Source organism: Salvia hispanica, chromosome 6 (assembly GCF_029641045.1).
Source record: "Salvia hispanica isolate PSC_SH4W2 chromosome 6, Shi_PSC_v1, whole genome shotgun sequence".
Lineage (NCBI taxonomy): Eukaryota > Viridiplantae > Streptophyta > Magnoliopsida > Lamiales > Lamiaceae > Salvia > Salvia hispanica.
Window position 1 is genome coordinate 21,133,963 of NC_142697.1, and position 24,021 is coordinate 21,157,983.

Here is a 24,021-nt window from a genome sequence, read left to right on the forward strand (position 1 = left end):
GTACTCATATCATATGGTTTGGTTGTGTAATGTATTATCGTCCATATATATATCTATTTCCTCAATAAAAAGGCCAAATAAAACCATTAAAATCATAGAGTATTTTTCTTCATACGAAAAGTACTCGACAAAGAAAAAAGTCTGGAGTAGTATTTAAATAAATTTTAAAAAAAGAAATATGGATGTCCTACCGTCAGCTGAAATTTATAAAATACTATATGAATACAACATCCTTCTGTAAAGAATAAAATAGTGTAGGATAAAAGTAAGCGAGAGTATGAAGTTTGGAATCGTTTGTGTACCGGGCCCAAAATAAAATTAATTAATCAGGTTGGTATAATTGTTCGCTAACTTTCGACCAATCCCACAATTTTTTAAACTGAAATACTATAAAATTATAATTTTCAATTTTTTTCTAAACTGATGAAAACTGAAATTAATATAATAAAATCAAATATTGACATTACAACAATATAATATTGTTTTAAATAAAATGAGATCATTCAATATATCCAAAATAAGTACTAGTGCTAGTATAATTTTGTCGTCATATCATCTTAATTCCGATTTTGATCATTACATAATAATTAAAAATTGAAAAAGTTAAAATGTTATACTCCTTTTTAATACGTACTACTGTATAAAATATTTACTGATGTGTTACAAAATTTATGAGTTAAACAAGTATTGACAGTAGTATTAAATACAGCAGTAGTAGATGAAAAAGCAATTTAAGAGAAAAGTTGCAGGTCATTTTGATATTGATAATCGGATGAACAGCTTTCCGCAAAACTGAAGTATTTACTGAGGTTGATGATCGTGGAGTAGCATAGCAAAGATGTGGATTGCAGTGATAAGCGCTTTGATTATCTACCTTATAGTGAAGCTCTTCCTCTACGAGGACGACACACTCCTCGATCTCTCTTCTTCCCACTTCAGCGCCCTCTTCACCGTCGCCAAAAGGTTTTCTAATTTCTTAATTAATTAAATTTCATGAAATTGAATCGTCAATAACGTTGATTATTGAGGGTTTCGTATGTGATTTTGGTTTGGCGCAGGCTGGAAAAGCTTTATCATGGAAGCAAAGTCTACATTGGCCTCCAAATTCCGGACACCGATTCCGCTTCTCGCCAGAATATTGACCTTGTTCTCGTTACTCATGAGTCAGTAATCCTCTTTTATTTAATTTTTCTCGTTTAATTTGATTTTGGCTGTATTGGTGTTGCTTGATTTATTGAACAAGAAAGGAATTGTATGGTGATGTTGCAGGGGGGCTATGGTGATTACGGTGAAGAATATATCAGGATTTGTGTCCACTGATAAGGATGGAAATTGGGTTTGTACTGATGGGAAGCACCATAAAACGGAAGTGATTTCTAATCCTGTAAGTTGCTTCTCAGCTCTGCTTGAGGAAGTCCATCCATTTTGTTCTTGAATTTGTAGCCCTTGGTGTACTGGAAACGCCTAAGATTTTTACCAGTTTTGAGTTTGTTTTATCTATCTTTGTGACGAATGGTATTGATGCCTACCTTGCTCAATATCTGATGTGTGCATTTGTTTTCATGACAGTTTAGTTTAGATCACATAGTTTTGGATTGTGTGGAGGCCTTATGCCAGTGTGGTTCTGCAGGTACCTGAAACCAAGCGATTGATTCCCATCCTTGAAGAATATCTTGAACAAAGGGGAGTTTCTCTTCCAGAGGGATATTTTTCTGTTAAAGTGATATGTCCTAACCCGAAATTTAGGTATGAGTTTTGTGTGTCTTTGGGAATTGAATTTTTGGAGTTGTTTTTTTCATCTTATTTGGGTATCTTCTCTGTTTTCTGAAGTTTCTGCATGTTTAATGTTTGCTGGGGTGGATTTCTCTCGGTCCCTACTGCGAAGACATCTTTTCACTGACAAGAAATCTTACCTTTAGTCTAAAATGAATCTAACAAAGTTGAGGAGACTTTGTATTCAAGCAAAATCATAATTTCAATAGTTAGAGGAGGACTTACAAAATGAATCATAGAATGTTCTCGGCTTTGGCTAGTAACATAATTATATCTTGACCACCACAGTCATTAAGTATGGTACTTAGTGCTTTAGAGAAGTTAGATTACATTTGCTCTCACTGAATAACTCCACGGCAGACAATATTATGCTAAAACACTAATTCTTTGTCAAGGAAAATTCGATGTGGAACTATTTTAGTTTCTCAAGCCATGTAATAAGGGGAAGAGGGGCCTTTTGTGGAGGTTTGGAAGAGAAGGGGTATTGTTTCTTTTTTCTTTCTTTCGCGGGGGGGGGGGGGGGGGGGGGGGGAGGGGGAGGTGGATGGAGAAATTTCTTCGTTGTTCAACTCTAATTCTGCTGCTCTTCTTGCAGTTCCATTGATTCAGATTCATTTCCACCTGAGGTCATCACTTATGATCAATGGAAAATTTTAAAACCTGGGCAGAGAAGTCTGTATTCTGGATGGATCAAAGGTGTGTTTGGTGGCAAGGATAAAACACAGCAGCAGTCATTCTTTGATCAGCTTAATTCGGCCCTCAGCACTGCCCCTATATCAGATAGGTGTGCCACCATGCCGCTCTACTTGTTATTGCTTGACATTGTTGTTGATTCCATTGAAGTTAAATGGAAAATGCGTAGTCGAACATGTCTTTGAGGATTATGTCAAACTCATTCATGTGTTCATCCTAAAGAGAATATATGTTGGATCCCAAAACCTCATGTATTAATAAGCTAGGTGCATAAAGAGTTAAAAACAAAGATTACATGAACCTTCTGATATTAAATTATACTAATGAATATGCAATTGAGATTTTGCAGGCATGCTATATCTTATCCAACACATTGATATTTTATAGTGTGTTTTTGTATGATCCTATGTTTAAGATTACATCACGAGCATTGGGGTACTCTGGAATTTTTCCCTGTTTGATAAGGTTATGTCTATCCTCTTTGTGCGTGATATGTGAAAAAATCAGCTTATCTACGCAGGCTAGAGCTTAAAGGAAACAAATATGTTCTAGGAGAATTTATTGAATTCAAAGGGAAAGAAGAAGACCTACACAGTTTGAGAAGGATCAAAAGGTCTAAGATTAGTCAGCTGAGCGTTCAGAAGATAAGCATGTTTGGTTTGGGTAAGTCCTCTAAAAATTCCCTGTTCCACATTATTATGTGCTTTAGAATTTTAGATTATAATTTCACTACAGTTGCAATATTTTGGTGAATCCTCAATTATTTCCACAACTTGCAGCTCATTCAACTGTCCAAGTTTTGTTTGCACCCCGTGATTATCGTGCTGATGGGTCTTCAAAGGCATCGTCACATTGGGAAGAGGTGACTGTCAGATCTAGCACGGAGGTAGTTTTTCAACCGCTGAATTCTACAAAACCGCACAAGTACAAGCTGTCTTCAGTGATTTCCATGTCACTAAGTGCCTGAAAATGCATGATGGACAAGGCAGCAATTCATGTGAGACGATGCTTTCATGAGGGCAGCAAGTGCTGGATACATCCAAGTTTTATATATACTTGATTTGAGAATCATCTTATAATTTGCAGCTAAAGGGAAGCTGACCCTTGCTAATGTTTGCTGAGTTTTACTTTGAAGTTGGACTTGTTATACGACTTATTTCAAAAGAGTAGATGAATATTTCAAACTACACTCGTCAAAGCCACTTGAATTTATTTTGCTAGGGGCTATTATATTTTAAATATGAAGTTTGAAATTTCGAGACGATAAGAGTCCTATAATTCATTTTGATATTGGCAGGGGCTTAAGCATTCTTTTACTTTTTACTTGAGTTCGTCGGTGACTTAAACTTCTAACTTATTGGTTGAGCCTCATCTAACATTGTTAAATTTATTTCTCTTCTAATTAGATTATTTTTATTGAATGAATGCTATCTTAACAATTTGAGAATGCGTAAAAAAATGCGAACACATGCTTAATAAAACTCGAAAGTGATAAATATGGAGTAGTAGTATTATTTTAAATAATGGCAACGATGTCATTTTACATCTTAATCAGAGGATAATCTTATCTACCAAATCTCAACGTGCTCACCAAACGTGCCCTGTGAAGCCATTCCCAAGTTTCTTCAATTCAATTTGGCAGCCTTCAACACCTGAAACTCAAACATCACTCACAAAACATAGCTGATTGAGATTGTTTGAAACAGTCAAATAAATGATGTTACTTGACACTGGCCTCATCATTCCAATTAGTCCGCAAATTTATGACGATCAAAATGAGAGCTTGAACAGAAAGTCCGCATATGATCCCGATCCAAAGCCCCTGCAATCATCATTGGTGAGAATCACGGTTGTTTTTCAAATGTAGACTGCAGAACTTACCATGCCCCCGAGGTGAAAGACGAAGGCAAGCAGCGCAGCACAAGGAATGGCTACTACATAGTAAGCCCCGAGGTTGACGACCGCACACACAGTTTGCCATCCACACCCTCTAGCAGCTCCTGATAGCACACACTGGAAACCATCCAAAAAGTTTGATACTGCCAGCAGAGGCAAGATTCTCGCCACGTATATGATCACTTCCTTTTCTTTGCTGTACAGCTTTCCCCACACATTCCGGACTAACAGTGTTACTGCTGCGATGACCGCTCCTTCTGAGGCTGCAATCGATGCTGCTGCAATCACAGCAAGACGAGCGTACCCTCCATTGCCAGCTCCCAGTTCGTTCGCCACTCTTGTGCTCACTGCACCTCCGAGACCAACAGATATCATATACACCATCCAGCAGGTATTCAGGCTTATCGACAATACTGATGTCTCTAACGTCGGGTTTGGGAGAAGACCGGATAGAAGAACAACCAATTCAAATGACCAGTATTCCAAGCTGCAAATCACAGAATCAGCAGAGTTATTAGTAGTGTAATTCTAATCATGTTTGCATTATGATGCAAATGTTCTAGACATACATGCATACCATATCATCAGAGCGGAAGGAACTGCAAGCTTCAGAAACGCAACCATATCACGAAAAGCCTCTCTTGAAAAACCAGTGAAACACTTTTTGCAAGCTGTGGAGAAGCAGACATACAACGCCAGCAGCACCACGTTGAACCAGTACGAGGCAGCATTCGCCAATGCAGCCCCTCGGCTTCCAAACTCGAGTTTGAACACAAGCAGCCAACACAGGAAGACATGGAACGCGCCCGAAACTGCAGAGGTCACCATCATCGGATACACAATGTTCTGTGTCTGCAGGAACCTGATGAGGCATTGGAGGATGCCATAGGCGAAGAGGCCGGGTATCATCCAACGGTTGAACTCGCCGGCTCCTGCAGAGATTTTGTGATTTTGACCTAAGAACATTAGAATGAAGGCGGTGTTGTACCACACAACTGCAAGGCCAACGCTCAAGGCTAGAACGACCAGAGCAGCGCGTTGAGTGTAAACACCGAGCATTTGGTACTGCTTGGCGCCATAGGCTTGGCCACAAAGAGTTTCTAAAGCGCTCACCATTCCTAGCAAGACGCTGAAGCCGGTGACTGCAGCGAAAGAAGTGGCCATGGAAGCGGAGGAGAGTTGCAATTCACCGAGGTGACCAACAAACATCAAAGAAATGACTTGTACAAAGTGGAGAAGCATGTTTACTATTATCAGAGGTATAGCCAATCCCACCTGCTTCTTTCCTTCCTTCATCAATTCTTTCATTCCAAAGCTGTATAAATCTGCATGCTCTGTTGGAAACAAGAGAAACAATCAATAACAGAATAATAACAAATAATGTAATGACTCATGAATAAATAAATAAATAAATATAAAGAGAAATACTATAAAACAAACACACTACCAACTGAAGCAGGCGTCCCATCCATGGCCTCACGATGAGAATTATCAAGAGGTGATTCACCTATTGCCGGAGAAATTGATGGCGGCGGCCGCGGAGGAGGAGAATTCATGGATGGAATCGGGAGAGGTGGTGGCGGCGGCGCTATGAAAGTGTTTAGAGTATATGAAAATTAATTTGGAGTATTCACTTATTTAAGTATGACAAAAAAAATTAGGGAAAAGACAAATATAGAATATATTTAATACTCCTCAATTCATAACCTTCTGTAATTAATTTTTTACTACATTACTAATTTGTTCAGGGTATATTTTAGGGAATTAATCATTAATTTGATCCTTAAAATCTTCACTATAACTATTCTCCGCATATTTACACATTAAATTCTTTAATACGAAAACGTCCCTATTTTTTTGATGAATGGTTTCTTTTCTTTTTCAATTCATCGTAATGGTAAGTGGATATTGACAAAAATAATTTTAAAAGTATCAAAAATAGATTAACTAATATATTTATTTCCCAATATTTTTCTAAAAGTTCAAAAATAGTAGTAGTATATTTATATTCCTCATTTTCAATTTTATTTAAATATTTAATTTGTTTACTCACTTTACTCATATTTAAATAAATCGAAGACTATTATTTAGTCGTATGGAATGTGAACAAATGAAAACTCTAAATATCGTACAAACTCAAAACTATGATCTGGACCATTGAAAAATGTTAACAGATTACAAAAAAACATCAACAAGAAAATGTCAACAGAATTTCAACGGTAGTCAATGATTGATGCTGTGTTGATATTATGTTGATACTGTGTTGACATTAAAATCTTGAAATTTTACACTTTGTTGATATTGTATTGAAACATCGTTGAATGTTTTGAGGTGTTTTGAGTTTGTATAGTATAAATTTGCATTTTATCATCACCCTTAGTCGTACAGTGTTTTACCTTGCAAAAGTAGTTCAATGCAATAAGAATAAAACATCATATTATTATGGATAAAATTTAATTTTCTTTTTTCGTGATGCTATTGAGGACTATATTTTCATTTAAATAATTCAAATAGGGAGTATGAAATTATATAGTGCTAGAATTTGTCAAATTTTAACACTATATTACAATTTTCATAATACAGTTATACCATTATAAAAAATTAATATATTTTGTTTTACGTCATTATTACAGTAAAATTTGAAGCAAACAACAATGTACATGTTTATATTTTCTCATACAGTGATGTCAATCCACTTTTAACATATTAAAACTTTTATAATTGTATGATAGTAGTATTTATTTAAAGTATAGTAATCGAAATAATGACATCTATTGTGTTAGTTTTATATTAAAGAATATTTTATCCTATTTTTTCAAACATTAAAATTACTAGTTTAATTTACAAATAAATCTATTAATTAGTATTATCAGAAGACACAATTAGGAGTAGGCATGGGGAAACAATTCTCAGTTCTTGGTTAACCGAGAATCGAACCTTATTTTTTTCGATTTTCGGTTAACCGAGAACCGAAAAAATAAGGTTAAGGTTCGGTTCCTGTTATTAAGTTTAAGCTAATCTCGGTTCCAGTTCTAACCGAGAACCGAAAGGTTATAACCGAATAACCGTTATTTTTTACATATTTAATTTTTATTTATTTATTTATTTTAGTTTTATTATTATTGTTTTTGAAAAGTTAAAGTTAGTTTAATGAATGATGTTGGTTTATATTGGTTTTGGACTTAGTTTTGTAAACTTTGTTGAAATTTTGGTTTTTCATGATGGAATGGAATCATGGTTTTTGTCCTTTTGATTTCACGACATATTACTTAATGTATTATATTGCACTTGAGTTTGGTTCCTTCGTTGGAACCGAAGATTAAACCAATTGGTTCCTTAAGGAACCGAGCCGACAAAGAGTTCGATTTTGGTTCTGAATTTTGTAAAAAATTGGGAGTCAGTTAACCGATTAATCGGTTAAGTCAGAATTGAACCGACCGAATCTTCATTCCTAATTAGGAGTGTAATTTACTGTTATAGAAACCAGTAAATGACATTAAATATCATGTGCCGTTAAATTTATTTTCAATTTGCTGAGAGAAATTTTCTGCCCACCGTCCATCAATATTTATCAATAGTTTTCTATATTTTTTATTTCATTCACTGGTAATTGTTGCACTTACTCTTTATTATAAATTAACTACATGGAGTGTAAAAGTATGTAGGATTATGCCTCACGTTCCATTAATTTTTTCAATTCATTTTTGATTAACATTTTTTAAATTTGTGACAGGATAAAGTGTGACGTTTAGCTAACAGAAGGAGTAGGATTTTCTTGTGGCGGCTTTTTCAAGATTTCATTGTTATGAATTGATAAAATATGAAGATTCATATTGATTGTTGTTATTAAAAGCAAGAAAAAGAGAAAATGAAATACATAGATATATAGTTGGAGGATAGAAATTTATTTTAGTAAATATGAAAACAAAATGCATAACCCCAAATTAATAGTAGATCAATTGCCATTGTTGGTGTTGTTGCGGAGCAAATACTCAGCAGAGAGTTGCATGATGGCAGTGAGTGGTTGAATGGAAACGACCGCAACATTCGCTGCGGCCTCTTCCTTAAGCTCGTATTCGATCGTAGATCGAGTTATACATTGCTTCTCATTTCCCTCGACCTCTATCACTTCGAATCTCACCCGATACATCGTGAACCCTAGATCCAGATATCCACCTTCCACCACCTCCGTCTCCTTCACACGCTTCTCGTGATCCACCACCGTGAATTTCTCCTTGTACGACTTCAATCCCCCTTCCATCCCTGCTCAATTAATCAATTTAATTAATTATATAAATCTAGCGGAATTGAATTGAATTGAACTGAACGTGGATGGTACCTGGAGGGAAAACGAGCTCGAGAATGGTACCGGCGCCGCCGTCGCCTTGGACGACGTCGATCCGGCTGATTAGGCCGGGGAGGGCTTCCTCCACCACTTTGGCGAGCTGGAGAGTGCTGTAGAGCTTCCACGCTTCGGTTGCAGGTACGTCAACCGTCTTCTCATCGGAGATTGTTCCGTACATTTTCAATTTCCGGAGGAGGAGGAGATGTCTATGCACTGTAAAGAAGAGTTGAGATTGAGGGGGTTATTAGTATTTTAAATTAGAGCAACGGGTTTTATAGGAGTAAAATAATAGTGGCTGTCGAGTAAAAGGACAAATGAAGCAGGCAGCGGATGCACCGCTGAAGATCCTTTCCCTACCAATATATTTTTATCGTTTTATTCAATTATTATTATCACTGTTTCATGAATTCAAAATCTAACACTAATCGATGTGGTCATTCACGAACTCCAATTATTAATTAATAGTATTTACTTATTCATAATGATGTAGTCATTCAAATTCATATCCCATTCACTATATTATAAATACAACTAATATCACTCACATTTTTGAGATTCATATCCTAGTCACTATCCTTTTAAATCCGTATAAACATACTAAAATATTTACAACTAAACTAATCTAAATACTAGTTGTCGGATGTAAAATTCCACCGCTAATCTTTGGAATAAATATGTAAAGAACCGTTGTGAAAAATAACTTGTTTCGATTGTAGTTCTAGCTAGGTGTGATTTTTCTTTGAGACAAGGAGTATATCACGTTATAGCCATTTGTAGACGTTATTCGGTATACCTTGTACTCTCTCCACTCTAAAAAATAGATTTAATGGACTGCAAGATATTTATAATAAAAAAACTTATTGATTTATCACTTTATAATATTTTTATTAGTAGAGAAAGTGACTTACCTTAAAAAATATTGTGAAATATAATGAGTACCTAAAGTAGTGGCAAAAATGATAAATACGTACTTACTTATTTATCGAGAGTAGCATGTTGTTTGGTAATTTTGTGGAAGTACCAATAATCACAGATATAAAGTATTTTTAATTAAAGAGTAAAGGTCCTTTTTGGTCCTTAACATATGACGATTTTTTGATTTTGGTCCGTAACATTATCTTTTGAATTTTTTGGTCCTTAACAAATAAAAATCGATCACATTTAGTCCGAAATGGACGGAGCCGTTAAAACATAACGGTCAACGAAACTTAAGTTTATTTTGACCCGATTAAGACTTTTAAAATTAGATTTCTTTTTCTTTTTCAAAAAAATTATTTTTTAAAAATTAATTTTATTAAATTATTTGCTTCTATCATTTAATGCTATCATTTAAAAACCCTAGAATTCCCTTTTCATCTCCCATCTTCTTCATCGTTTTATTTCATCCTCCTTCATCTTCCATCTTCTTCATCTTCCATCAAGTAAGCTCAACTCACCGACCATGGACCGTTCGAACTACAGCAGAGAGACCGGTGGGAGTGGCGGTGGACGTGACCTCCGATTCCGGTACGAATTTTGTCATTGCAAGAATTGGGCTTCACTCCGAATCGTCACCACCTATGGAAAACCAACAAGGGGGAAGCTATACTTTGTTTGTGAGAGAAATGATTGCCAATTTTTCAAGTGGTGTGAGCCAATCGACGAAGACGACGCCGTGACTTCTTCAATGCCGCTGCCGGAGACCGAATGTGAGAGTTTTAGTTTGATTTTGTCATCAATCGAGGACCTCACTCCGATTTCGCGAGAGCTAGGGTTTAATCGAGGGTTGATTTGTATGTAAATCGCCACCACGAATCACTCCGATTCGCCGGCGAGAACCTCACTCCGATTCGCCGGCGAAACTAGGCTTATTTCGCTGGTTTGCAAAGTGAGATAGATTGTGAGCTGGAGCGAAGTCGCGATTTAGAGAGAAGGGGGAGATTTCGATTTCGCGATTCCTCTTTCTTTTCTTATATCAATTTATGTTTAATTTTATATTGTAATAGTTATTATTATTATTATTTACTTAAAATTGTGTTATTTTTCAGATTTTGTCTAATTAGATATTATACATTAATTAAATATTATTAAAAGTCTTAATCCGGTCAAAATTGATTTAAACTTAGTTGACTGTTAATTTTTAACAACTCCATCCACTTCGGATCAAATGTGATCGATTTTTATTTGTTAAGGACCGAAAAATTCAAAAGATAATAAAAAAATCGTCATATGTTAAGGACCAAAAATGGACTTTATTCTTAATTAAAATATAAATGCTAGTAATCTTTTCGACCCTTTATTGTAACATCTCAAAGTTTCATGGGAAGTAAATTGTGAATTATGGAGTATGCCATTTAGTCAAAGTTTAAAATTTCAAAAAAGTTACTGTATTTAATATCTTTGAAAGTAAATTGTGAATTATATGTGAATAGTAATCCATATCACTTAGTCAAAGTTTAAACATTCAAAAAGTCGCTTATTATACATCGACGTCAGCGGTGAGCCATACATTTCCTATGTACTGTCTTATCCTCTTTTTGAGTAATTACGTACTGTATTCAAAATTGTATTTAGAGCATGAAATTTTTTTTCTCGGTTGAATTTAGTGAAACTTAAATGAAATTTCTCAGTAAAAATGTATAGGTGAAATGATTCGAATGTTTGGTGTTAGTTTGACACAACAAAACAACGAACCCCATTGCATTTACTACTTGAATGGACGATTTTATTTCTAATATTTCTTCTTTATATTAATCATTAATGTATGATTTATAAAAAATAATTGAAAACCATTTTCATTCTCCTATTGTCCACAAATTTTAAATGACATACAAATATTACATTTGTTTATCATTAATGAAATAGAATAAGAGATGAAAAGAAATTTGTACTATGAAATATAGGTTCTATTGGTACTCCATAATTGGGCCAATGGAGCCAATTTGGCCACTATGATAAATAGTGCCAGGCTAAATTTAAATTTGTCCCCACCCAAGCCTGTCGAAAAGTTTTCCTCTCAAGATATGTGAAACATTTTGTGTGCATTATACTTTTAAAAATAAGTATAAAATCAATTAAAGCACATAAAACTAAAATTAAGAAAAAAGTAAAATAGAATACGTGAAAACAAATATGGTAAATTAAGAAAATGTAGCTTGAATGACACTAGTTCATTTATGTACTTATATTAAAGATTTTACGTATACATGCATTGTTAGTGAATGAGTATCTTGAATTTATTTTTATATGGTTATTAATTTTATGAAAATTATCATTAAAGTGTTGGATATGTATCAAATAACCTGGAATAATAGGTATTAGTTACATTAGGAGATGTCAATTGAGTAAACTTGTGATCCTTTTTTTAAGTTGTGTGTGTTGATTAGGTTCGAACTGGAATTTTATCGAATTAAAAATGTCCAAACTCTAACCTTCAAAATTCAACAATCAACTCTAATTAGAATATAGATTCAGAGTTGAAGTGACATCCTAATTGACCATTCATGAAAAAACAAAACAACCCAAATAAAATTGAGATTGTTGATAGAAAAAAAGGATGATGAAGAAGTTGATTGACCTCATTATTAAGCGACATGAAAGTGGATATATAGTATTAAGAGAGGTTAATCAGTTGGCTATGGGCTTATAGTTCCGTTGCAAAGAATCAGCGGCAAGTTGCATGATGGCGGCGAGTGGTTGAATGGATGCCAGGAAAGCATTGGCTGCAGCCTCTTCTTTGAGCTCGTACTCTAATGTAGTTCGAATCACACAGTCCTCCTCCTCCGCCTCCGTCACCTCCAACGTGATCCGGTACATCGTGAACCCTACATCGAGGTAGCCGCCTTCTACCACCTCCGCCACCTTCACACGTTTCTCATCATCCACCACCGTGAACTTCTCCTTGAACCACTTCAATCCGTCCTCTCTCCCTGTTTAATTAAATCCACATATATTAATGATTGTTATTTCCTGTTTTGTGAGTTAAACAAGTATGATGATGGTGTTTCCATTTTAATAAATGTGTGTGACAATTCAAAAGAGAAAATGTTTCACGTATAGTGGAATGGGACGAGCCTGGAGGGAAAGTGGCGCGGATTATGGTTCCAGCGGAGCCGTCGCCTTGTACGACGTCGATTTTGCTGATGAGATGAGGAAGTGATTCTTCAATGAAATAGGCGAGTTGAAGAGTGCCAATCAACTTCCATGCTTCGCTTGCTGGTACCTTCACCGCTCTCTCGTCCGATGCTGTTCCATACATCATTCCTCCTCTGTTTTTTTATGTTCCACACTACTCATTCTATTTATAATGTCACTTCACTACATATTTTATTTCGTCCCATTAATATAAAATTAGTAAATTATGAGAAAAAAAAATGATTCAAATATTTCATATGAAACCCACTTCATAAGAGATACTGTACCTGTTAAAAATAGAAATGGACTAATTTTGTGTGACGAACTAATATGCAAAAAAAAAAAGACTATTGTTTTGGTAAGGAGATATGTATTTATTATTGAAAAAAATAGACCAGTACCAATTGACAACATGTGTTTTAATGTGTAATATGATTGAGAAAGCGAATAAAATGGTTAGAAAAATAAAAAAATGATTGAAATGGCGTGCCTATAAGGACACTTTCAATTTTGTAATTTACTTTAGTTAGAATTCATTGTTCATAGTTTCTCTAATGAGGACATGTTAATAGAAGGGTGGAAGTTTATTCAAAGGCTTATAATAGTGGGTCGGATCAAGAGGGAGAGTTAAATTCTGGTGATTGTTATTTTTTCCCTCATATTGTGTTTTTTTTATAAAAAATTTCTAGTTGAGAATTAATTTCCCAACAATTACCCATGGATTTCAATTATCTCTTGCCGTTATCCAAATTCTAATAAGACGAATTTAGATACTAAGTATTGAAAATATTTGGTCCGGAGCTGGTTTGAGTAATTAATTTGGCAGATTCGAAAATTCATTTATAAATATGCGCTGACCGAAACATGTTTATATTAAAGTAATAATAGTATTAATATAATTTTATAATGATAATCCTTGGTGTTGTCTTTTAAACGACTCTATGACTATAAAATGCTATTAAGTTCATAGATAACATACTATAATAACATCAATATCATCAAATTATAGTAGCCGTCCCACCCTAAAATTCTTTGTAAAGCTTGACGTGTTATCGTTATGTATTGTTATTTGGTATTCGATCGGCTTCATCTGTCCTTTTTGATGCATACAAATTATGTCAAATTTAATTAATTATATAAGACTGAAACTGCAGGCTAATTTTTTTAAGGCAAATTAGGTGAACCTAGCTAGTAGTACAAATAATTGGCACCTAATTCTGTCGCAACATAAGATGCTGTGCCGTATTTAAAATTCGATTCATGTGGTTTCCAGAGAAACCAAAATTTCACTCTCTCTCAATTTTTAGGGGAGTATTACTCTTCAATCCCCTAAAAATAACTGATTTTTCCACTTTGATTGTCCAATAAAATCAACCTTATAATTGTCCTAATTACTCCGTCCACAAAAAATAGACAAGTTTTATCATTTTTTTAGTCCTTCTACGAAAAATAGGCAAAATTTAAAAAGTAAAATTTTCAACCAATAGTGACCATATACATCATTCTAAATGCAGACCTCACAATCAATCCACTAACACTCATTCTACTACCTTTTCCCTCTATCTTTCATACATTAAAACTCGTATCGTTCACAATCTTGTCTATTTTTCGGGAGTGGAGGGCATATATAAACTATGTTTCAATCAATTAATTTTTCACTTTCATATTTTATCAATTACACATTAAAATCATTAACTAATTTATAACATTAAAATCATTAACTAATTTATAAGGGAGAGAGGACTGTAGAATAGCAGTAGCATCAATCTATTCTTCCTTATAACTACTGGACTTGGCCGAAGAAATTGAGAAGAAACAGTCAGTTGCTTAGCGTGAAATTTTTTTATTAGATACTCACTTTAATTTGGAGACTATAAATAGATTTATAATTATTTCTTATTTAGTTTTTAATTAAGAGGAGGATGCTATGACTACTGAAAACAATACTATGATATTGGAATATCTTGTCCATGGCTGAGATTGTTAAAGTGAAAAATAACAAGGATTATAATCTGCAACAAATAATTAGAATATGAAATAGGAGTAGTAGTACTCCATATATGGGAAAGACTTGCATATTATCTTCTCCCTTTAGACAAAAAAAATGCCCCGGTAGAATTATGTACATGGTAAAAAGTTACATAAAGGAAATAAAATTCATCTGTACCAGCCGGTAAACAAAGCAGCGATCCTGTATGAAGCAGCAAGGGAGAGTAGATTAATCTTCATGTGTTAGAACCATTCATGGCCTTTGAATTGAATATATGTTGTTGAAACACGGATTATGACACAACGACAACCACTACGATGAGCAGAATGATCCCCACAATAACCAGCATCAAACAAGTCTGCAAGAAAGAACATAGTATCACATTGATGATCTATCAAGTCTCTGCCTTGGTGGAGATGGATGCATATTTATCTTCCGATGAAACGAGTTGCAAATAAGCAGAGGGAGTTTACGAAGAATATTACCATAGATGATGTAGATCTTTGTGTTTTGGATGCTTTAGCAAGTTGGTTAGCACCTTCACCGGTTGCAGCATGGGAACTTTCAATATTTGAGCTTATATCGCCTGGAAGAAGGATATCAGACTGTTACCACATAAAAATAGGAAGAAGTGCTGGAAGACAACATTGACCAACCTATCAAAGCTCCTTGTGCACTAACCAACTGAGCCAGATCCCTGAAGATTTCATTGACCTCACCAATTTCCTTCTGAATTTCTCTGATGCCTTGCTCCCTTTCGTCAATAATGGCTTCATTAAGAACTATCTCATTTTCCATATGCATGACCTGTCTGTAAGATAATCATATTATTTACAGATACACCTCAAGGGTATTTCACCTTTTTTTGCTTTCTTTTAGTTGAAAATGAAATGGCAGCTGAGAATATAGGATTCTTACCTATTGGATTCTCTAACCAGAGACGCCTGCATGGGATTCAAAGAACTTATCTCCAGCTCACTGGCTCTATTGCTGCAATAATGTTGCAAATGCAGAAAGAAAACTCGGTTAAAATTGTCTTAAACAGAATAGTTAATTTAGGAGATCTTCAGCCTCTATAATAAACCATCAGCGAAACAGAGTATCATCATAAAAATGTCTTTAAAGTAGTTCTCCTATTTGCCTTCAATTCAAAAGAGAATGCACAATGACATTTTGCAATAAATTTACCTCGGCTGACGAGTATTATTAGCAATGGGGTGAGGAAAAGCCTTTTCCTTCTCTGCTGCAAGAAGCTGAGCCCTTTCAAAGTCTTTCAGAACAGATTCATAATCTTTTGTAAGCTTAGCATCAGAAATTTTCTTGCTGTCCTGGAACACAAACAGATATTGTCTTGGTAAATAATGTATGGCTTGGTGTGACTGTAGATAATATCCACACCTATGTTTTTCAAAGATTAATCGCTTTTCAAAGATTAATCATTTCAGGTGATGCACCTGTACTTCAGTAAACACAGGTAGGTGTCCCATTTGGTCTCGTTTCATACGAGTCACGGAAAAACTACTACCAGATTATTCATCTCTCATATAGCTCACAATTCAGTTCGACATATACACCACAGAACCAGAAACAATCCACTCTTTTTACAGCCATTTTTTGTTATAGCAATTTAACTGTGTTTTTTACTTTTGCCCTGTTGAAAAAATGAGTTTATTTGTAATTAAGTTTACATAATTTTACTTATTTAGATAGACTTTGTATGGTAGGTAATGGTTGATCCTTTTCTATAGGTTCAGATTGTGACCTAACAACACACAGAAACTTTTTACTTGTATCATAACACAGAACGACCTTTCTCCATTACATGTCATTCTTTTATTTTCTTGTAGGTGCACATCAGAGATGCTTAATGTCCCCGCTAAAACAATAGGATCGCATGCCTTCCGAATGAAGCTAGAGAGGAAGATAAGAAAAACAAAAATGGATCGATACTAACTCTCCCTAAGATCTTTGAAGCAATGTTTCTTCCAAGAAATGTTAGTGTATTTGATGAAGGCAGTTGAAGCACCCGGAAACTAGATTACTTAGTACTACAAGTACATACTCCTCACAAGAACAACTTGGATGTACGCAACACCAAACTCCTAAGAAATGGTTGCTAGCAAAATCCAGATATCAAAGTCAATTGAGATCAACTTACATTGACTTCGTTATACTTGTAGGTTTGTCTGACACGATCAAGCTCTGCTGAAGTCTCCTTCACCAGCTCCCTAATCTGTAACCTAGTTTTACGGCTGCGAACAACAACATAATCGCCCGTGTGTTAGAAGCTAAAGCCAAAAAAATTGCTAGCGAAAGACCTAATTGCAGCTTCAAAATCAAACCAATAAGGAATTTATAACATAGGAGTACAATTTCATGTTTCTCCGCTTTTATCCATTGAAATTCCAATCGAACACATAAAATTAGGAATTGATCTTCTCGATTGTTGCCCAGCATCATCAATACAACAGATAATAACCAAAAAGAAACCCAGAAGTCGAGATAAGGTAGTAATTAGCAGCAGAACTCACAGATTATGACGGAGGTCGATGGTGTCTCTCGGAGCTCCGATGCAATTGACGAGGCGTTTATATCCCGCGACGGCGGTGTTGATCCTGAAGACGCCAGCGGCGAGGGCTCGAGACGGGCCGTGCTCAATGTGCCTTGGCCCCGCCAGAGGAATCAAGGCCCGGCCCGATTCGAGGTCCTCGAAACTCATATTGGGTAAATTGTAGTCAAAATTCCCAACTCAAGTAGCACAATTTGGTAGCTAATGATGAAGAGGAAGCAGAAGTTGTTTTGTCAAAAGGTGGAATTGAATTGATCAAAAAAATGAAGAAAAGAGTCGAATGAAAATTGGCGGAGAAAATGATAAAAGGGGGAAACGATGGCGGTGTGACGTGTACGGAGTTACCAAAGGGCGTTGTTGCGTTGGAGTTGGATTGTTGGCGCCGTCACCAATTGTTTGTGTTTAAGAAACGTGAAAACGGGGATGAAATATATACCAATATTTTATGACTCAATCCACAGAAAGTTAAGTAGACGAGTTTTAGGATCTGGTAAATTCAGTTCCAGATTTTTTACACATTTTTGGGTCAAAATAATACTAGTATTTATATTTATATCAACTAATTTTTGTATCAATGATTGGGTTTCCGAATACAAAGTATATTAATGATTTTTCGATAATTACTTATATTCGGATCTCATATCACTAATATATTATTTTGGTACATTTTGGTTTCAAATAAGGTCACAAACTTAATGTATAGGACCCGAAAAGAATTTTACGAAAAATGTACGCGATCAAAATTGGACTCTAGTCGTTGATTATAATTAAGTTATTAAATTGATCAAACATTGTGATCTTTAATTTTAACAGAAAATAGTTATTTTAGACCAAACCAATATGTTTGGAACCAAAAGGTACCAAAATAACATGTTAGGGACTAAAAAGATCACAAACTTAATGTATGAAACAATTTTTTTTTTTAGGGCTAATGGAAGTGACCAAAATTGAACTTTAATCTAAAATAATTTAAAAACTGGCATATTGCATATGCAGGCATATTGCAGGGAATGGACATGGAACAAAACTCAGCTTCTTGAGAGCACCCGCATCGGTGCTCTTATGCAAGAGCACCCGCCGTGCCGACGGCACGATCCTGTTCTTAGCTAAGAGCACCGCCGTGCCAACGGCAAGAGCACGAGCAGCCGACGTGGCATGCTCTTATTGACCGTTGGTTTATTATTTATTTTTTATTTTTTAATTCGAAAAAATTTGAAAAAATCAGATTTGATAAAAAAAATATTTTCCCACTTCTGAATAAAATATATCCATTTTTTCCACACTTTTAATTTATTTTTATCCCAAAATTCAAACTTTCATCTATAAATACCTTCATTTCAACACAAAAAATCACACTATACCAAACAACTCTCTCAACCTCAATTTTTTGGATTTAATTATGTAATTTTTAATTTTTAGTATTTTAATTATGTAATTTTTTATTTTTAGAATTTTAATTATGCAATTTTTTATTTTTTAATAATTTGTAATCGTATTTCGGGTATTTTTAATATATTTTATATTATTGAAATGTTTTTATTTAAATTGAAGAATAGAATGATGACACCCTTCAGCATGCTCTAGTGGAAGAGTATGGATATAAGTGTCGTGCTTTTGCAAAAGAGTATCCATAAGTGTTGTGCTTCTGCGGAAGAGCATGGAGTAAAAAATAAATAAAAGCTCAGATCCACTTTTATTTATTTTTTACTCGATGTAGATGCTCTGATAATTAAACGCATGTAATCATTATTTCTTTCATTTTTCTTTGCATATTTTTATATTTTGGAAGAACATTTACATTCTTTCGCTTTTGATTTTGCCTTTCTCTATATTTTTCTAAATTTTGATTCTGTCTTTTGTCTATATTTTTATTTTTGAAGTACCATAAATAGTATTTAGCCTCATATTTCAATAAATTTTTTCTACTCGCATTTTATTATAAAACTAATATGAAAAAATAGGACTCACGTTCCACTATTTAATTTCACCAACTTTCTTTTACATTTGTTAAAATATGTGGCGGAGGAAGCAGTAGAAAACATAAAACATAACTAATGAATACTTAACAGAAAATCAAAGAAAGAAGATACTTGTGTTTGATATCCAAAAAGTCGCGTTTTGTCCATAGCATATCCTGATGTGATTTTGCCACAGGAAATCCATTCCCATGCATGAATCATGTTCATTTTATGGAAATTAATTAACTTCTTAAAAAAAAAGCGAATGTCAATTTTGATTTGTTCTAAATTTTTAATACATAAACAGGCGCAACTTAAATACTACTCTATCCGTTCCATAGAAATAGAGACGTTTCTTTTTGGCACGAAGATTAAAAAAAAAATTGTTAGGTGGGTTAAGTAAATGGAGAATAAAGTGGAAAATGAAAAAGATAGAGAGATGAAAAGAAAAAAAAAAGTAAGAGATAGTAAAGTAGGTGTGGAAAAATGTGTTGACTTTTACTATAAAGGGAAATGACTCTATTATTATGGAACGTTACGTACCAAAATGACTCTATTACTATGAAACGAAGGGAGTATATTTTTAAAATAATACTCCGTCCTAATATTTGCAAAAAAGTCATAGTACTCTGGAGTATAATTTATTTACAAATTCATTTATTTATTTCAATTTTTTAATTAAATTTGTTTGTTAAGTTAATGTAGCAAACACAATAAACTGGAGTGGAAAAGCAATTAACTAACTGAACCAAAAGTAAGTTAATACTTAAAATTTAACTATGCGATTATATTTGAGATAAAATACACCAATTCGCATGTTGAGGACAAGAAGGCAAAACTATCAAACATATATTCACGACTAACAACGTAAAAGTACTTAGTACTCCTTATGTCTATAAAAAAATAAAAAAATAGACCATATTTATCATTTTTTATTGTCTATGGAAAATAGATTAAATTTATAAAAGAATCCCACTTGCTACCTAACTACTAATAATATGAATCCCACATTTCATTGATACTACTTCTCTCTTATTTTTTTTTTCTTTCTCTTTTACTTTACTAATTTCACATTAAAATCTGTGTCATTTATACTATCAACGTAGGGATTATATATTAAAAAAATAAGAACTTTAATATACGTATACAGTGAAATAATTTGGCTCGAATATTAATTGAAATTTACTTTTCACAGAGTATTTACTCCTATCTTCCATCAAACTCAAATTATTTTATCTATTAGTTGTACTCTTAGAAGGCACAATTTTCAGGAGATGAAGACTGAGTGATCACAGTCCAGAGTCCAGACCTTCAATATCAAAGTACTGAATCAAAACTGTTTAAATTCTTTTAATCATTTTGAATTGTTCATCGTCGTTATGATCGATCATTAATTCGTGTGTAATCTAGACTCTGAGCATTATTGACGTATCATTGAAAATCGAGCATGAACGGTTATCTTCTTCTAGATCTCATAATTTGTTGTAATTTAGTATATTTTGGTTTTAGTTTTGGAAATGTCATTTTTTGTTGTTGTCTGATTTATCTTTGTTTCTCACTCTATATACAAATATACGAGCATTGCCTGTTATTGAAAGAAATATGAGGTTTGGAAAATTGTAAGGTTTTTTATTGTGTGATTCAAAATGTGATTTTCCTATGTTTTCTCTTATAAGATTTCAAAAATTTGAAGAATCTGAGGGTGTAGAGAGCAATTTATGCAAAAATGGGTGACAATTTGAAGGACAAAGTGAATCAATTAGGCGAGCGGTTGAAGGTTGGGGGGTCTGAGGTGGGGCAAAAGCTCACTGCTCGAATGAGCTCAATGAGTTTCAAAATGAAGGAATTTTTCCAAGGTTCTAGTCAGACAGACAGTTTGATCGAGGAAGCCACGGCTGAGACTCTGGATGAGCCTGACTGGGCCACGAATCTCGAACTCTGCGACATGATCAGCAGTGGCAGGGTGAACAGTGTGGAGTTCATTAGGGGCATAAAGAAAAGATTTATGTGCAAGATCCCCAGGGTTCAGTACTTGACTCTGGTGCTGCTTGAGACCTTCGTGAAGAACTGCGATAGGGCATTCTCTGAGGTTGCGGCTGAGAGGGTGCTTGATGAGATGGTGAAGTTGATCGATGACCCTCTGACTGTGGCCAATAACCGGAACAAGGTTTTGTTATTGATTGAATCGTGGGGGCAGTCTTCGCATGAGTTGCGTTATTTGCCTGTTTATAAAGAGACTTACAAGGTAATCCTGCAGTTTGGATATGCCTGATTTATTTATTCATCAAATTTCCTTCACACTTGTTTCCTTTTGTGCTGTATTCTATTCTGGACTTTCAACCTATTTTATAATACTACCAGCAGAAACATGTTAATGAATGGCTTTAGAATATCAAGTGATTAGTTTGAGTTCTATGCTTTCATGGTACCTGATAGGAGTATATTTTTTTAAGTTTAGTCTTACACTGATATAAATTTTCAAATATAACACAATGTGCGTTTGTACTACGAGTAGTGTTTCTTGTATATGTCAGGTAGGTCTTTTTGGTATCATTATAATTGTTCAGTTAGTTTTCTGCTTACATGGCACTGAATAAAAACTTCATTTTACTTTTGCTTACATTCTCCGCACTTACGTATGGATTTCCTAAATCAAGTAGTAATAGATGTGATCTTTTATACTGACTTGTTGCTAAAATAGAAACTTAGACATGTACTGGTTGTAATAATATTTCCCTCACATATATAAGAATGTCAGTAATTGGAGCAACAGTAGCTTTTTTTAATATATCGTTTATGTCAGTGATTGATGATAGATTGCTAAGACTTATTCATCTGGCTTGAGGAATTATGGTCTCTTCAAATCACTTTCAGATGTTACCAGTAGTGAGGGAAAACATGTTCATGAATGTTGATTTTCAGACGTATTCAACTTCTGATTCTCCTGTTTGCTTTTTATTACATTTCCTACCATGACAGGGTTTGATAGCAAGGGGCATACGGTTCCCTCCTCGCGATATTGAGAATCTCGGTAATTTAGTTACTCCTCCAAGGTCAGTGGCAGCTCCTGATTCCCTAGAACTTCGTAATGAAATCCCTGCGCAAAGATTTTCAGCTGAACAAACGAAGGAAGCATTCAATGTGGCAAGAAATAGTATAGAGCTTCTGAACTCTGTTTTGTCATCATCCCCACCGGAAGATATTCTTCAGGTATTGCTACTGATTTTGAACCTGATATATCTCTTAGTCTGTATCTATGTTTACAGTTTTAATGTTCTTCTTTTGGTTGTAGGTAAGAGCTTGTCGAACTATCTATAACATTACTATTGTTTTAAGTGCATTCATTTTGATCATGGACTCGTTATGCATGTGGTGTTATTTCAAGGGACCAAAATGGGCCTCATCAACTTTGTTAATAAATTTATCAGTAGTGGCAGTTTCAGTATATTGATGTATTACAGATAGCATGCAGCAATTAGCTTGATCTAGGTTGATACATCTGTTGGCCACTTTAATGGAAAATTGGCATTATAACCATTTTCTGCCTCTTGGTATTATCTTTTTTATTTCTTATGCAGGATGACGTAACCATCACCCTGTCAAGGCAATGTCGTGAGTCTCAGTACAGTGTTCAGATGATTATTGAATCTGCGGGTGATAATGAGGCGCTGCTATTTGAAGCACTGAATGTGAATGACGAGATTCAAAAAGTTTTATCCAAATATGAAGACATGAAAAAACCTGTGGTGGCGCCTCAGAAACCACCACAGCCAAACCTGGTACCTGTGGCTGTCGAACCTGATGATTTTCCTGGTGCGGGGGAAGAGGAAGCTTTGATCAGAAAACAACACAATGATCAGAGTGGAGCCCGTGGAAGGAGCATCAACTTGATGGATGATCTTGATAACAAGATTTTTGCAAATACATCTGGTAATTCATCAGAAGCCCCAAAGGAAAAGCAGCCTACAAAAGATGATCCAGTTGCTCATTGAATGCATGAGCACTCGATATCACAAGGCTTCTTACGCTCTTACTCTCGGTCAGTGTCAACATTCTTTCATTTTTTTTCCTTCCTCTTCTTAACTTATTTTAGATCATAACTAGAGGAAGAAACAAATTCATTTCTTTGCATCTATCTTACCTTGTTTCGATTCCGAAACTGGACCCTGTTGATGTTTTAGAACGTTCATTGCCTATTTATTGATGTCTCAAGATCTCACCGAGTGAGAAATTTTTGCTTGGAACATCTTCATTAACTTAACATTGGTTTCATTAAACACCTCATGCCCTATGGTGGTGGTTTCATTGTTGGTGCCTTTTGGGGTCGTATTGTTGGTATTGTGTGTGTGTGTGTGTGAGAGAGAGAGAGAGAGAGAGAGAGAGAGAGAGGAATATGCTTTAACAGATGTGAATCTATATATGTGGAAACAAATGATTGGTAGGAGTGGGAGAATATCGGATTTCCTTGATTCTAGATTTTAACATTATAAAATATTGAATGTGTAGACAAGTTAGGGGGATGTTGGCATGTTTTGGTGAGAGGAGAAAATGGACGTGACATGCACTATATCTCAATCTTCCTATTGCTTAGTTGTGTGCATCTATAATGCACTCTCACAAAAATACAAACGTGATGAAGAACGAGTCTCCACGTCGAAGATTAATTTATTACCATTCGGGACTA

The 24,021-nt window shown here is 34.7% G+C and overlaps 6 protein-coding genes across 6 annotated transcripts; 2 read left to right on the top strand and 4 right to left on the bottom strand.

The window, feature by feature from the left end:
* The first annotated feature begins 726 nt into the window (after positions 1 to 726).
* LOC125203958 (uncharacterized) lies at positions 727 to 3,733 on the top strand. Its single transcript, XM_048102487.2, has 7 exons — positions 727 to 963; positions 1,059 to 1,163; positions 1,270 to 1,384; positions 1,631 to 1,746; positions 2,369 to 2,557; positions 2,987 to 3,129; positions 3,246 to 3,733. Exons 1-7 carry the CDS (start codon positions 839 to 841, stop codon positions 3,431 to 3,433), a joined length of 981 nt encoding a protein of 326 aa, XP_047958444.1. The 5' UTR covers positions 727 to 838; the 3' UTR covers positions 3,434 to 3,733.
* A 252-nt stretch (positions 3,734 to 3,985) lies between these two features.
* LOC125208584 (protein DETOXIFICATION 16-like) lies at positions 3,986 to 5,931 on the bottom strand. Its single transcript, XM_089062055.1, has 4 exons — positions 5,810 to 5,931; positions 4,940 to 5,696; positions 4,348 to 4,849; positions 3,986 to 4,288 (listed from the first exon to the last, which is right to left on the bottom strand). The coding sequence occupies exons 1-4, from the start codon at positions 5,916 to 5,918 to the stop codon at positions 4,187 to 4,189; spliced, it is 1,470 nt and encodes a 489-aa protein (XP_088918181.1). The 5' UTR covers positions 5,919 to 5,931; the 3' UTR covers positions 3,986 to 4,186.
* A 2,291-nt stretch (positions 5,932 to 8,222) lies between these two features.
* Positions 8,223 to 8,966, bottom strand: LOC125207664 (norbelladine synthase-like). The gene is made up of 2 exons (XM_048107098.2): positions 8,702 to 8,966; positions 8,223 to 8,625 (listed from the first exon to the last, which is right to left on the bottom strand). The coding sequence occupies exons 1-2, from the start codon at positions 8,883 to 8,885 to the stop codon at positions 8,318 to 8,320; spliced, it is 492 nt and encodes a 163-aa protein (XP_047963055.1). The 5' UTR covers positions 8,886 to 8,966; the 3' UTR covers positions 8,223 to 8,317.
* Positions 8,967 to 12,162: 3,196 nt separating this feature from the next.
* Positions 12,163 to 12,967, bottom strand: LOC125207898 (norbelladine synthase-like). The gene is made up of 2 exons (XM_048107408.2): positions 12,761 to 12,967; positions 12,163 to 12,615 (listed from the first exon to the last, which is right to left on the bottom strand). Exons 1-2 carry the CDS (start codon positions 12,945 to 12,947, stop codon positions 12,314 to 12,316), a joined length of 489 nt encoding a protein of 162 aa, XP_047963365.1. The 5' UTR covers positions 12,948 to 12,967; the 3' UTR covers positions 12,163 to 12,313.
* Positions 12,968 to 14,845: 1,878 nt separating this feature from the next.
* Positions 14,846 to 17,787, bottom strand: LOC125204137 (syntaxin-21-like). The gene is made up of 7 exons (XM_089060530.1): positions 17,342 to 17,787; positions 16,969 to 17,062; positions 15,999 to 16,138; positions 15,729 to 15,800; positions 15,467 to 15,621; positions 15,296 to 15,396; positions 14,846 to 15,168 (listed from the first exon to the last, which is right to left on the bottom strand). The coding sequence occupies exons 1-7, from the start codon at positions 17,527 to 17,529 to the stop codon at positions 15,103 to 15,105; spliced, it is 816 nt and encodes a 271-aa protein (XP_088916656.1). The 5' UTR covers positions 17,530 to 17,787; the 3' UTR covers positions 14,846 to 15,102.
* A 2,800-nt stretch (positions 17,788 to 20,587) lies between these two features.
* LOC125208326 (TOM1-like protein 1) lies at positions 20,588 to 23,642 on the top strand. The gene is made up of 4 exons (XM_048107909.2): positions 20,588 to 20,659; positions 21,014 to 21,582; positions 22,317 to 22,547; positions 22,916 to 23,642. The coding sequence occupies exons 2-4, from the start codon at positions 21,064 to 21,066 to the stop codon at positions 23,327 to 23,329; spliced, it is 1,164 nt and encodes a 387-aa protein (XP_047963866.2). The 5' UTR covers positions 20,588 to 20,659; positions 21,014 to 21,063; the 3' UTR covers positions 23,330 to 23,642.
* Positions 23,643 to 24,021: the final 379 nt, after the last annotated feature.